This window comes from Numida meleagris, chromosome 9, assembly GCF_002078875.1.
Source record: "Numida meleagris isolate 19003 breed g44 Domestic line chromosome 9, NumMel1.0, whole genome shotgun sequence".
NCBI lineage: Eukaryota > Metazoa > Chordata > Aves > Galliformes > Numididae > Numida > Numida meleagris.
In genome coordinates, this window is record NC_034417.1 from 14,693,044 (window position 1) to 14,706,566 (window position 13,523).

The 13,523-nt window shown below is 40.7% G+C and overlaps 1 protein-coding gene across 3 annotated transcripts in view; it reads left to right on the forward strand.

Moving 5' to 3' along the window:
* Positions 1-13,523, forward strand: part of MCTP2 (multiple C2 and transmembrane domain containing 2) — a 117,622-nt gene that overhangs the window by 70,573 nt on the left and 33,526 nt on the right. For all 3 annotated transcript variants that reach the window (XM_021407429.1, XM_021407428.1, XM_021407430.1), the window contains 2 exons: positions 269-343; positions 1,093-1,212. In XM_021407429.1, coding sequence (XP_021263104.1) covers positions 269-343; positions 1,093-1,212 — 195 coding nt within the window. The remainder of the gene's footprint in view (positions 1-268; positions 344-1,092; positions 1,213-13,523) is intronic.

Here is a 13,523-nt window from a genome sequence, read left to right on the forward strand (position 1 = left end):
TGGGCTGTGCCGCGGCTCTGCCTTTGCTGGCCCTGTGGTATAGTGAGAGCAGTCAACAAAACTCTGGGGAGCAGGGCTGAGACAGTCCGGGTTCTTCCACCTATATGTATTGAACGTGCACGATGATGAATATTTATTTCAGTTCCTCCGTAGGGTGTCCCCTTGGTTTCTTTCAGTCTTCTCCTAGATGTCCCTTAAAAGAGAGAAAGATCCCAGTGCTATAAGTAGTAACGAATTTAAAAGTACACAACTTTCTTATTTATTTCAGATAAAAGCAAGTATTAGAACATTCAAGCCCCGAGAAAAGCGCTTCACTGAGGAGAACCGCAAATTTTCTAAGAAGGTAAAGGTTATCTCTGGGCTCAGCTCTTATGCTTACTTTGGAAAGATTTGAATTGCTGTGGCCAAGAACAGCACCCATTTACTTGTAAATTCTGTGCATTTCTTTATGTTGAAAGGCTTTCTGATCTAGTTTGCATCAGTAGATTGGCTTTGTGCTTCAGAACAGGGAAAACGATAGGTGTGGGTGATGCACAGTTAACGGCACCTGAAGCAAAGCATAAACCCTATTCTTTTATTTGGGATCGAAGAATTCAGATCTACATTAGTTAACAACTCCGTAGATTTTAGAACAATGACTATTATCCTTTTAAAAATCTGCCCTGTAATAAGACTAAAATTCTCTTATTTATTTCTATGGACGAATCTAAAACACAGAGAAGAGGTTCTGTGTTTGGATTAAATTATTTCTAGCCTTTCATTCTCAGACATTACTATAATATGAAAATTAAAAGGCAATGAAGATAGGTTTCTGTTACTGTTCTGTTTAGTTTTGGCATCGAGATGTGCTTTGTTTTTGGGGTTTTTTTGCCTTATTTTTTTTCTGATGGATAAGGAAAATCTGGGAGGTAAGGGTGTAATCAGAAAGCAGACAGGAGCAGGAAAGTGCCTTTGAAATAGAAGCTTTATTTGTAATATGTGCCCTGGCATGCATTTGTAGCTTAAATTATCCCTGTTTCTGAAGCAATGGTAGGATATTAGAGTGTTTGATTAAACTCTTCTCCTCCCCTCCTCCCACTCAATATTTATCAGATCTTATCGAGAAATGTTGATCGTGTGAAAAAAATCACCATGGCAATATGGAATACAATACAATTCCTTCGGAGCTGTTTTCTCTGGGAGTCCACGGTAAAGAGCGTGATAGCATTTGTGGTAAGTGGATTTCTTCTTTTATTGGATGCGGCTAAGTGATATAAGATCTCGAGTGTTAACGTGCCTTCCTCTCCACCAGAGTAAAGCCATTTATCGTTTGCTGTTATTGGTATTTTGTAGCTACACGGCTGCAGGGTGTGCAGATTTCAAAGGCAGCCAGGTCAGCGTTGGGTCTGCTGGACGTGGAAATTAAACCTTCAGAAACAGCCTTTTTTTCTTTTGCTATGAGCAGAGGCTCTTGTTGACCTGGGCCACCCATGTCAATATGGTCGGTGACGTTACCCTGTAAAGGCTATGACCATATGGCTGTTCTGTATGGCTATTACGGCCCTTTTAGAGGATGGAAATTGGATGGTAGGAGAGGAGAGAGATGGTGGCTGAGAAAGTAGGCACCAACTGCAGTGAGATGTTGGTTGTCATGATGCACGAGGAGGCAATGAGCTGCAGGTTACCAATGTCTGCTCTGACTGCTGCCACTGCACGGCGTGCTGCATGTCCCTATGGTGCATGAACAGCTTTGCCAGTTGCAAATTTATTCCCTTAACCATCACAATATGTATATATATAAAAGGACAGGGGAAGGCTGGTCAATGAGTTCTCCCCTCTGCAAACAAAAAGCCAAATTCTCTACCTGCCATTCCCACCCTCTCCATTTTCCTCCTGTTAGTAAACACCGCATTTGCAGTTTTCTCATAATCCATGCAAGCACAAAAAGGGTTTTGCCTGTTTTTTATTCTGTGGTGTGACATTTTCTTCGTGCTTGCAATGTTTGGCGTGCCGTTGAAGGTTACAAAATCATTTTGTGGTGGTCCGGCATGCAAAAAGAAAGTTTTTGAGTGTTGATTACAGCCACATCTTCAAGATTTCTCCTTTTACTCTCTGTGCATTTTAAATCACTTTAAGGCTCTTTTAAGGAGCACACTTCACAGTGTGTTCCTTACAGATAAGTAAGATGATGGAAAGAAAATCAGAGCAAAGACCCTGCAAGTTATAGGCATGACATGCACTTTAAGAGTAGGTAGGACAAGAGGATCTTTTCTGTGCTTTTTTTTCTGCTTCTGCTCTAAACTCATTCAGATCATATCTAGCATTAATGGCTCAAGACCTGCTTACTGATACCTTAAAATGTTGTCTTCATTGAAGACAGAGATGCTAACTGATATACTGTAGGATGCGCACTGATATATTGGAAGTGCTAAGAGAAAGAAAACTTACATCAGCCTAGCCTTGCCCTTTGGGCTTTAAGATGATGGATTTTTTGGAAGATTTGGAGCTGCTATGTATGCATGCTTGTTTGCAGTATTGGTGGCTCTGAAACCTCTCTCTGTGTTGTGCAAGAAATCTGTACGGTTGTGCGCAAGGAATTGTACAGTTGTACACACAAGCAGCAAAGGTAGTAGGGGCATAGGTAAAATCCCAGTGCCAATATTGTACCGTCGCTGTTAAACAGGAACCTAACCACATGCTTAAGAGATTTGCTCAATTAGGAAATAAAATGCTTGTGAAGTCACGGCTGTGAAGTTCATTTTTCTAGAGTTAGGAAAAATTTGTAAGTGATAGAAAGGCATAAAAATAAGAATCTGGGAAAGTGGGTCCACAGAAAAAGGAATTGATTCCAGGTGAGAAGGAAGATGAACAAAAGAAGTGGAACGTTACAAGTTACAGATGTTAACATCTTTACTGGGTAACATAATGCTCCTGGTTTCCTACAGAAAGTGGGTAGTGGGAAAGGAATAAAGTACACTACTAAGGATAATAAAAGCAGATTTCTTCTACAAACCAAAAGTTAAGTGTATTTGATTTTTTCCACATGGCAATAATTCCATTTAGGCATTTATAATGAAGTGGTAATTCCCTATCTTTTGCTGTTTCCAGTAAATGCATTCATAGCTGGGGAAAATATGTACACAGCAAGATAGGTGCTGTACCCCATTGCCCTGACCTGTACGTATAATCCAGCCTTTAACAGTTAAAATAAAAGATATATCTTAAAATATGTCATTTTGAAAATCATCATCCCCCACCAAGCAACTTCTGTGTACCTTCTTTGAATCAGCTTAGCCCGTACCATGTGTTCTTACTAACATCTCGCTTGTATCTGGCACTAGAAACCAGAGGTGGGAAAGACACACAAAGCACCTCACTCAGGTGGAAGAGAGTATTTGTAAGAGATGATAAGAGCATTGCAGTAGGAGCTCGTGTGCTATCTGGCACGTTGCTGTTTAGTCTTTATTACAATGCACCTCCTTGCCCATTAGTACCGACCGCTTGCAAGTGCGACAAGGACGTTTGCTGCTGCTTTTGGGTACTCAAAAGAAAAAGGGCAGGAAACAGAGGTCAGAACAGGCAGGACCCAAGTGGATGAGGAAAATGCTATCATTGTGTTCTCTTATTTACAAGGCGTGTTCATCTCAATATACTGATATAGTGGATAAATTGACACTTGTGGAAAATGTTACCTGTGATGTTAACCGTGTTCTTACACTGGGAGAGGTCTTAAAAGTCTTTGTCCATGTGTTCTCCACCATCTACTCCTTGGAACCTACTCCTCAAAAGGGGCTTTCTTTTGAAGGTACTCTAAAACTTACTGTAGTGTATCCCTTCACGGTTCTGCTTGTGTGCCTAACACTCTCCATACCATACCTGGACAATTTGTTCCTGATTTCCAGAGCAAATATTGTGGTTTTAGCCTCATCCGCCTCGCTCCTTCCTTTTGTCACCTTTCTTCATTGAGACATTGCTTCCACACTGTGCTAATGGTGCCCAAAAAGCAGGAGCTGCACGGTGAAATGTGCCAGAGGGAATGTCTGCTTGCAAATCAACTCATATCCATGTGATAATAAGCTGTTTGTTTTTCATACGAAAACTCATGTTACCTTTCCAGTGCGCTTTTAAGCTGAATTCTTGCTTCTTCCTTCTACGCGTGCGCGCTCCCTGCCTGCTCTGCTCCTTCTTCACGTTGGTTGTGGAAGTCCATAGTCAAAACTTAATCATTCCTACTGCACAATATGTATTTTAACAATATTTTAAGAGTTAATTTTAGTCACAGAACGATTTTCGTGAGGAATTATGCATCGTTGAACGTTGTGCTTGTGATTTTATGCAACATAATTACACCTTCTATTGACAGTTTTCCTCTGAATTAATGGTAATTATGTCATTTAATGAAATTACAGTAATTGCTTAAAAAAAAAACAACTATAATCTGGAGCAAATTAAAAGGATATATTGACTGGAATTTTTTACGATTTTGTAAAGTTTGTGTGATAGTTGCGAGACATTGATGGGTTCGGGCAAATGATGGGGAAGCGGCCACCATGGCACCTCCGGTGTGACTGGCAGCGCTCGCTGGCAATGTGCTTCAGGGTCCCTGCACGCGAACCCATGCCAGAATACTTCATTTTTATTGGCAGTGTGTCCCCCTGCATCAGCTTCAGGCCTCTGCTAATCAGGGCTGCTGCCAGGGTGGTACAGGTGGGAGCTGTATTTCAAGCTCTGCCCTAGCTGGTAGCCAGACAGTGAAAGCAGCATGTGTGGGCAGTATTTATTTTATTTTGCAGTGACATTGCAGGGTAATTCTTTTATGATGGGATAGTACTATCACAAGGAGGGAATACATGGTGATGCCGTGTAATTGTGGTTGAAATGTGGAGTTTCTGGTCAAACTGCCTGTAGTTATTTAATGGTGCGCAGCTGGGAAAATGACAGACGTGGGATCATTTTGGAGTGTTTGGGCTTCCCAAAAAGCCAACTCATTCTGGAACAGGGAAGCACTGGGGGTTTGAGACGTCCAGCAGAGCTGCTGGGAGCTATGGATGCAGCAACAAACCCACACTTAAGCTTTTGAGCTTCTTTCTGGAGAGGTGGGATACAGGCACCCATCTCCAGTTCAGAGCTCCAAACCTTTTTGTAGATCCAGAAGGAGCTGGAGGATGCCCAGCCTTTTGGCATTAGCCTCTTGGGGCTTTAAGAGTCATGGGGTGTGCTGGCTGAGGCTGCGCTTTGCCAGTTTGCATTGGTCCTAACCTGGGATAGCATGGAGAGTTCAACCCATGAACTCTGCAGCTCACGTACTTTGGGGCACTGCTGCTTAGCATGCCCTTTAATATGCAGCCACTTAAGCTCGTGATATGGGAGCTGGATCTGAGCCCAGTTAAACTCATCTCGTAGAGGAGACACCAACCGTCTTAACAGACATGAATAATTTTTAATCCCCTTTTGAGCTGGGCTATATTTATACTGATGACCTAAAGACAAAAGGCCGAGAGCTTGTTGACAGTGTCCTCTAAAATCACTAACTGTGCATCAGTAAGAGGGGAATGTACTTTTCCCTCGAGAATGATGTTTGCTAACTCAAAATTTAAGCCTTCTGAAGTTAGCTGGGGGTAGATCTTTCATTCCACGTATGGACAAGCATCTTCTGAATGTTATGCTGAGACTTTTCCAAGCAAAACGTTCCAATCCTGTTTTTACTTAATATAATGCCACACTGGACATGACAACAAAATACTGGTAGAACATCCAGTCTAACTCAAGGTCACGTGTTGTTTTGCAACACGAGAAATCTGTGGAGAAATGAGACCAGTGACATCCAAACAACTGAGGGTAGAGGCTGAGTGTTGCCGAGCATCTCTCAGACCTTGGCCAACCAAGCAAAAGATAGAAGTTTCACCGAGGCTTCATGTATGAATTCTCAATAGGCAGTAACAATTCACCTGTAGGGAAGGGAAGGAGCGCACACTCTTATGTTACATTCCCAATATTTTTCCGTGCTATTTGAATTGCCCAATAATTTTGAGCAGGCAGTTCTCTGACACAAAGGACAAACCAAACCGCCCCGCTACTACACTACATGTGTAAGCAATGAGAATGGTATAGTCTTTTTGTTCTCTCTTTTTTTTAATTCTCGTAGCTGAAGATGAAATATAAATCATTGTTCCTAAACTATTTGGGAACAGCATTAAAGTAATGGTAGATTAAAATGTCTCCACATTAAAAAGCTAAATAAAATGAATAGATGTAATCCTAAAGAGAGAAGAATGAGTATTCTTCAAACGCTGAATGGGGAACTTGGAAAAAGAAAAAGCTTTAAAAAAAAATAGAAGTATTAATGCAAAAGAGATGGCCCTCACTTCAGCTTTACTGTAGAGCTTTTGCTGAGGGCTTTTCTCAGCTCATTTACAGCTTGTGTTTTGCTGCAGTTTTGAAGAAGCAGTCCGCAAAGGAATGAACGGGGTCCCTTTTTTAAATAGGGAAGCTGAGAAATAGCGCTCTGATACAATTCCTTTTTCCTATTAAAGACCCGAGCTAGTGCTGGAGGAGCAGTCGGAGGCAGCGTTTCAAGAATTCGACCTAGCAACTAATTCTTCAGAGCCCCTAACATTTCCTCTGCTCTTTCCCTCTGCAAATCCCTGGCAAAGGTACATCTCTAAAATTATTGTCTCGAGTTCCCGTGAAAGGGCTGGATCAGAGGTATATTTTTATTTCAGGCTATTATATCCCTGTAAAAGCATTTTTCTAATGACAGAGGAAACGTTTACATCCTGCTTCCTCCACGCTGCTCATGGCAGTGCCTGTGAAAATCCAGTGTTTGTGCACGCTGAGCTGTTACAAGCACGTTACCTGACACATGCAAGTAACAGCTCGGATGAGAAGCGGGCTTCTCTGTGCAATTAAAGGAGGTGTTTTTGCTCTTTTCCCAGAAGTTTTTACATTTCCAGCATTATCCTTCTGTGCTTTAGTAGGATACGGTTTAAGCCTGAGATCCCGGGCTTTGCTTTCCTGCAGCAGTTAAAATTCCTGGAATAGCAACGGCAATATTGGTGATGCCGAGAGCCACGCAGCAAAGTAAACACGTGTTATTTCCAGCTCTTTCAAAAATGCAAGAACAAACAAGGACAAAGTTAATAGGGAAATAACTACTTAGAGGCTTGACAGCACTATAAACAAGATTTAAAAAACAAAGTTTGCAGCTTTGGAGTCGGAATGAGATGGAGCATAGCAGAAACTGATACGAAGATCTTAAATTTAACTTTGCAGAGGCGAGGTGGTCTGTGTCTCTAGCTCAGGAGTTCAGGGAGTTCCATTTTTTTTTTTTACCCAAACAAACAAAAAGCAGCCACAAAAGAGGAATCTGAGGAATACTAGTCATCTCTTCTGGGACTGCTTCACGAGTCACTCACCCTATATGGCGAGTCCCTTGCTTTTTTGGGGTTGGGGAGCTTCAGTAGCTGCGCTTTCTGTGCTGTGTATTGCAGACTTGTATGCGTTGCATTCTCACTCAGACCCCTAGATCTCTGCCTTCCCCTCTTCCTGTAATTGCGTTATGTTGTTACTAGATGACAAAGCCATTTAATGTGTCGCCTGTGCGTGTTAAACTTTATGGTCAGATTGTCAAGTTAAAAGCCCAATTCTGCCATAAGGTGAGCTTCTCTACAGCTGGTCAGTAGGCATGTGCATGCGGGCATCCAGCAAAGAATTAAGGCAATGAGGAGGAATTTCAGCTTTGTTACAGAGTGTAGATGTATCCTTAGAAAGTGCCCGTATTAACATACGTTATCTATCTGTCTCCGGAGCAGAGTTAGAAATAGATAGTTTTCATCTGTTTGGCTATCTAATGACAGCTCACAAAGCCAACCCCAAATGTGCAAACATTTTATTTAATAAAAAAAGTACGAAGGAAAAAAAGGGCTCTTTACAGCTAAAACCTGAGCTAAATGCATCTGAAAACAGTTCCGACCGGCTTTCTGCTCGAGTTGTGACCTGTTGGAGAACTCTGCTCAGTGCTTGCATTCCCAGCTAATTTGATATTGCCTTTTTTGTGGCTGAAGCTTTGTCATTTGTTTCTAAGCTGTCATTTTTATTAGTCTCCCTGGCTGATCTTTTTGGGCTCTCGTCAGGTGGTGTATGTTCTCCATTGTCTGCCTGGTCTTGGCAAGCTATAGGTCCTTTTATTGCCATATGACGTGGGCGTGCTTGCAGCAGTAGCCTGTAATTATACCCACCACAGGTGACAGTTACAAGAGAGCTTTGGTAATAATTTTAGCTGCCTGATCTGATGTTTATGAAGAAAGAGCCCTCTTTGTGGTCTGGCTGGAGTTTTCTATATTGTATTGTACTTTAGCTGTTTGATTTATGAAGCTCTTTCTTTTTTAATATATAACGTCTTGTGTCTTTTGAAGTTCTGAAGTTTTGCTAGAGATTATTGTTGCCCTTATACTGTTTTGTACATTTTCTATTTATTTTGTATATATTGAGTTTTTTTTGCTTTTTTTTCCAGCAGGGTAAAATCTTGCCTGTTGTTGGCTTTAGTTGTTTATCCAACATTGCTGAACTTCTGTTTCGATCCACGTGTTAACAGAAATGCAGTGTGCTTCTGCTGACAAATCTAGGCACAGATTAGCATTAAACTGGTGGGTTTTTTTTTTTGTCCTTTGGTTTTAACGATTATATAAAGATGAAATTTGCTGTCCAGAAAGATGGCGTGGCTTCCTTTACTCTCAATAGAACCGCAAAACTCACATATGCCAAAGGTGAAATTAGCTCAAAATACGAATCTCCGCCCCAACGTTGGGGATTTGTTGCAAAACATCTGGGAAAGACTGTACTGCACGTTGTCTAAAAGTTGGCTTTCCTGCAGTTCTTTTCTTGTTTGTAATTCTTTAGAGGAACTTCAGATGAAGTGTCCAACATCTTCTGAATTTGTGAGAAAGCGGTGATTTGCAATTCCTGTCAATTAACTAGTAGCTTGAAAAACAACAGAAATTTTTGTTACTTTTTGCCAGTTTATTTTGGCCTAAAGAGTTGATTTGGCATATTGAGAAGCAGCCACTTATTTTTCCAGTTTGCCTATCCTTTTTTCTGGAGGTTCAATTTATTCACAGATCAGAAATTGTTTAAACAAAGGTAAAGTTTGTATTTGAAGTTCAGAGAGGGCTGTGTCTGTGTAAAACTCATGTTAAACAGGAGTGTGGGAGAGAAACTACTTACTCATGCTACTGGAAACGTATTTCAGAAGCATATGCATAGAATTCCCAAAGTCATGTAGGGATGTGTACGATGCAAACTGTATCTGAAAAGGTATCCAGCTCAGCCGAAGCATCTGCTGTTCTTGATGTCAGAAAGTGGGTAAATTGAGGGGCGGGGGGAAAGTAGAAAGTCTATGATATCTATTAGGAGGTGAAATTTTCATTGAAGGTAAGAATCGTCTTAATTTCATAGTGTGCTTCCCTCCACCCAGAACCCAGGTGCATTGGTTTTCTTTCAGTCAGGGTCTGCTTGGTTTGGTCTCGTTGTTCACAGTACTTTGACCTGGCATCATCTCTTCGTACTTTAAGGCACTCAGATTTACAGGAACATTGTAGATGTTGACTGTTACTTCCCTTGATGTTGATGGAATAACCCTATCAGTGCTTTGTGGTTTTTCTTCTTTTTTTCGTCTAAAAAAGGCAAATCCTTTATTTGTAGCACATGTAATCTTAAAGCAGCGCATTCCCTGGAAATAGTCAGGTTTTATTCTTCTAAAATAAGGGAATTAGTAGAGAAATCTGTAGGTGATTGAAGTCACCACAACTCCGTTCACTTCGGCAAACTTATGTTATTTAACCTCGGTTAGAAATTCCCATCTGTTTGGAGCAAGTCCTGCTCGAATACGAGTAACGGCATTTCAGAAGCGGAGGAAAATCCTGTAGGTGGCGATGGCCTCTCATGAATGAGCCAGCTCTGACACTCGTGCTTTTGTCAGATTTTTCTGTCAGGTTTTCGTTTTTTCTTGCTTGAACTATTTTATTTTTTAATTCAATTCACTCGTTCTCTCGGCGCTAATCTAACACTAGTTGCAGAAATGTTGACAACTGGAAGAAATTTCGTGTTTGAAGGTAACGCAGCGTTTTAGTTTTATGATGGAGACAGATGCACCTTGAGGGGTTTCTCTGAAAGCGCGCTACTACTTTTTTAAATGAGAAAGAGTTGGATCCTTTACAGGATCTGAGAATAAAAGAGGATTAGTGTAGAAGCTGTGGAGCAAAGACATTTTTTTTTAAGCCTGTTCCCTTTAGTTTTACTTCTTTTCACTGGCAACTAAGAGCTGCTCTGACTGAGGTTAGTCGTAAGCAACTGGGAAGTTTCTAGGGTGTTGATCATAAGGTTGTTTAAGGATAAAATTAGTAATAGAAGTATCCTACATCAGAATATTATTTCTGTTTTTTTAAACTGCAGAATCCCAGAAATCTGGTTTAAAAAGTCGGTCCTATTGATTATTAATAAGTTTGACTACTGCAACAGTAAAGGATTAGATGGGCACCAGTAGCATCCCTGAGTTTTGGTTTCCTTTCTCCCTGCTTTATTAGAATTAAGTGTATGAGCCTTAATTCTGACATCCACATTGCAGTCAATCTTAGCTTGGTGGCAGGTGCTTTTTTTTGTTTAAAATGCTGTGCTGTGATTTTAATAAATATGTAGAGCATGCAGCATTTTGTTCTGATCTAATATGCTGTTTTATTTTAGCATTAACTTTACCCACGGAACACCAGCATGCTTAATGAGAGATGAGTGCCATATGTGAGCAGAAACGTCCACAAAAAAACCCCAGCAAAACAGCCTTTATCTGCTCTGCTGGTTGAGATGCAGAACTTTCTGCTTGCTTTTTGAGAGAAGTCGCTGTCTTCTGTACTTTCCTTCAGCTTTCATCTTTTAATGGAACAGAGGAGCTGCACAGCTTTGTATCAGAGCCAATTGTCAACTTTCATTAGATGTAGCCTATTGTTTGTTCAGATTAGAAATAACTGCATTACACTTTGACTTTGAAGACTTGTTTGTTTTTAAATATACTAGGTATACGTGACCTTTTTGTCATTTTTGATGCACTTGGCTCGACAAATTTGAGATACACGTTGAAACAGCAGCAAGAAGTATTTGTAATGCAAGGACTTCACAAAAGGCACTCTCTGTAGTTCTAGAAAAGTGAAACAAAATCCTGCAGCTAATACAAACTATTCGTAGATTAATATAAAGTGTTCTAAGCTGGCATTGTACATCAAATACATGGCACAGGGGAGAAGAAAGACTTCAGCACCGGTTATTTAGCAGTGGGTGGGAATTCAGTTAGCTCTGTTTAAAATCCCGTTATGCATTGTCCTCACGAGGAGTGTTCAGACGTGGCCTCTGTCAGAAAATGATGGCAAGGAACTCTAATTCCATTAGAAAAATGCACGGAGCAAGTTTTCTTAAAATGTTTAGAATATTAAATGAGAAATGCTAATATCGCTGTATCAATTACGTGTTTTTTGGCACAACATGCCCATCAGGAATTAGATGGTGACTTGTTCTAGCAGTTAAGAAAACATCCCTAGATACTTTCTTGCGCACATTTGGGAAAATTATTTGCAATGATGTATTTCAATTTCCTTAATAAACTAGAGCTGTCTTCCTAATTCCCTTTCCCTCAAGTCCCTCCACAGGGGCTAAGAAATGGAGTATTTTGAAATTATTGTCAGATAACTGTTTCTGCGAATAAAGAACTAATGTCCGCCTTTTAAAATAGATTTATACTGCAAAGCTGGGAAGTAAACAGTGGTGGCAGAAAGGAAATACGAGATTATTAAAAATGAAGACATTTCGCAGAGCCACTCTGGATTGCTTTATTTTTTTTTCCTTTTTTTTTTTTCTTTTCCTGGGAAGTAGTAGCTCTGTGACAGCATGCACTGCGATGGCTTTCCTGCTATTTTAAAATTAGAATACTGGTACAGATAGCGGTCCTTCAGTGCCCAGTGAATACTGTCTTACGCACTGATACCTATAGCGACACATAGGGAGTGACTATGAGATCAAATGCTCTGGTTAAAAAGCCTTAGGGAAGCATTATGTGTCTAAGGTCTGATCTATTGTCTGAGAGGTCGGAGAGTGTTAATGCACTCTGCAAAGATTAGACTCCCTCTCTAATTGCTCCAACACTTCCTTAAAGGATTTGAACAGTCGGGAAAGGTGACGCTCCATGTCAATTTTTGTCTTCCGACAGCCGTTGAAGTTTATCTGTCTTTCCGCGGAGACCACTCGATCACATCAACCAGCTGGTGTCAAAAGTAAAAAACCTGAGTTAGGACTGAGAACGATGAATGCCTCTACTTACAACCGTGTTTTGTTTTTTTCAGGGTTTAAATACTTTTGATACTAGGGGAGGATTGATCTCACAGGCCGTTCTGTTTAAGTGTGGTGACGGGGAACTCCTGAAGTCCCACGAAAACTTGAACTCATTGAGTCTGATGAAAAGCCTCTCTCTAATTCCGAAGCGAATCAGATGATTGTTTGCATTTCTTATAGCACAGCTGATGTTTCCCAACTGGATCTCTGTGGAGCCAAGCCAGCGCAGGGAACAGCCATTTTAACGCTGCGTGTCTGTAGAGCTCTGCGGTGCCATGATCTGAGTTAGCCAGGTGCTCATTGCTGCTCATCCCAAACTTTTCCTTTCTCTCACAAAATGTGATAAGGATTTCGGTTTCCCTTGGTTTGTAGAGCCCAATTCACGTATAAAAACCAGCACGTTGGTAGAAATAAGTACGTGGCCCCAGCAGAAGTTTTTCAAAAGAAAATAGAGGTTAGTCCAATGGATGAAAGCCACTTAAAAGAGCCAGGATATCATTCTGCAATCTAGATACTTGCAAATCAGCTGGAAGCACCAAATGGTTTTGTTGCTTGTTTAAAGGACCAACATACTCCAATGGATTCTGTTTGTCAAAGATGCTTCTCTTGCACTTTAAGAGCAAGGGATGAGAAAGGATGTATGTGACTAGGAGAGGAGAGGCACGGTTCAACCCCAGGAGAACCTGGAACGTGTAATATTTCTGCAACAAAGCCATGATATCGTAATGTTCACAGTAGAGTAACATTATTATAACAAGAGGGGAATTGCACCCATCTTTAAGAAAAAAAAAAATTATATCCAGGCCTGCTTGACAGACAGATGTGTGTGCTGTTATGGTGCAGTTCCCACCACACCACAGCTCCTGTCAAAAAGAGAGCCATCCTTTAGGTTTTTTTCTTTCCTGTGGATTGGAAGCTTTTTAATCTGATGGTGTCAATGGTTTTGTGCTGTACACAATCTATTTCACACATAAAAATGTATAAATATGACCTATATAAATATATATATTTAAAGCATCTTTTCTAGACTCGGAGCAGATGACTAATACAGCTGTTCAAAGGAGAAAAGCATTTTTTCTTTCTTTTTTTTTTTTTTTGAATAAAAAACCCTCTTGGCTCTGAATCGGAAATTGAGGAGCAGAATTCATCAAGTGTATTCTGGTCGTTCTCACATG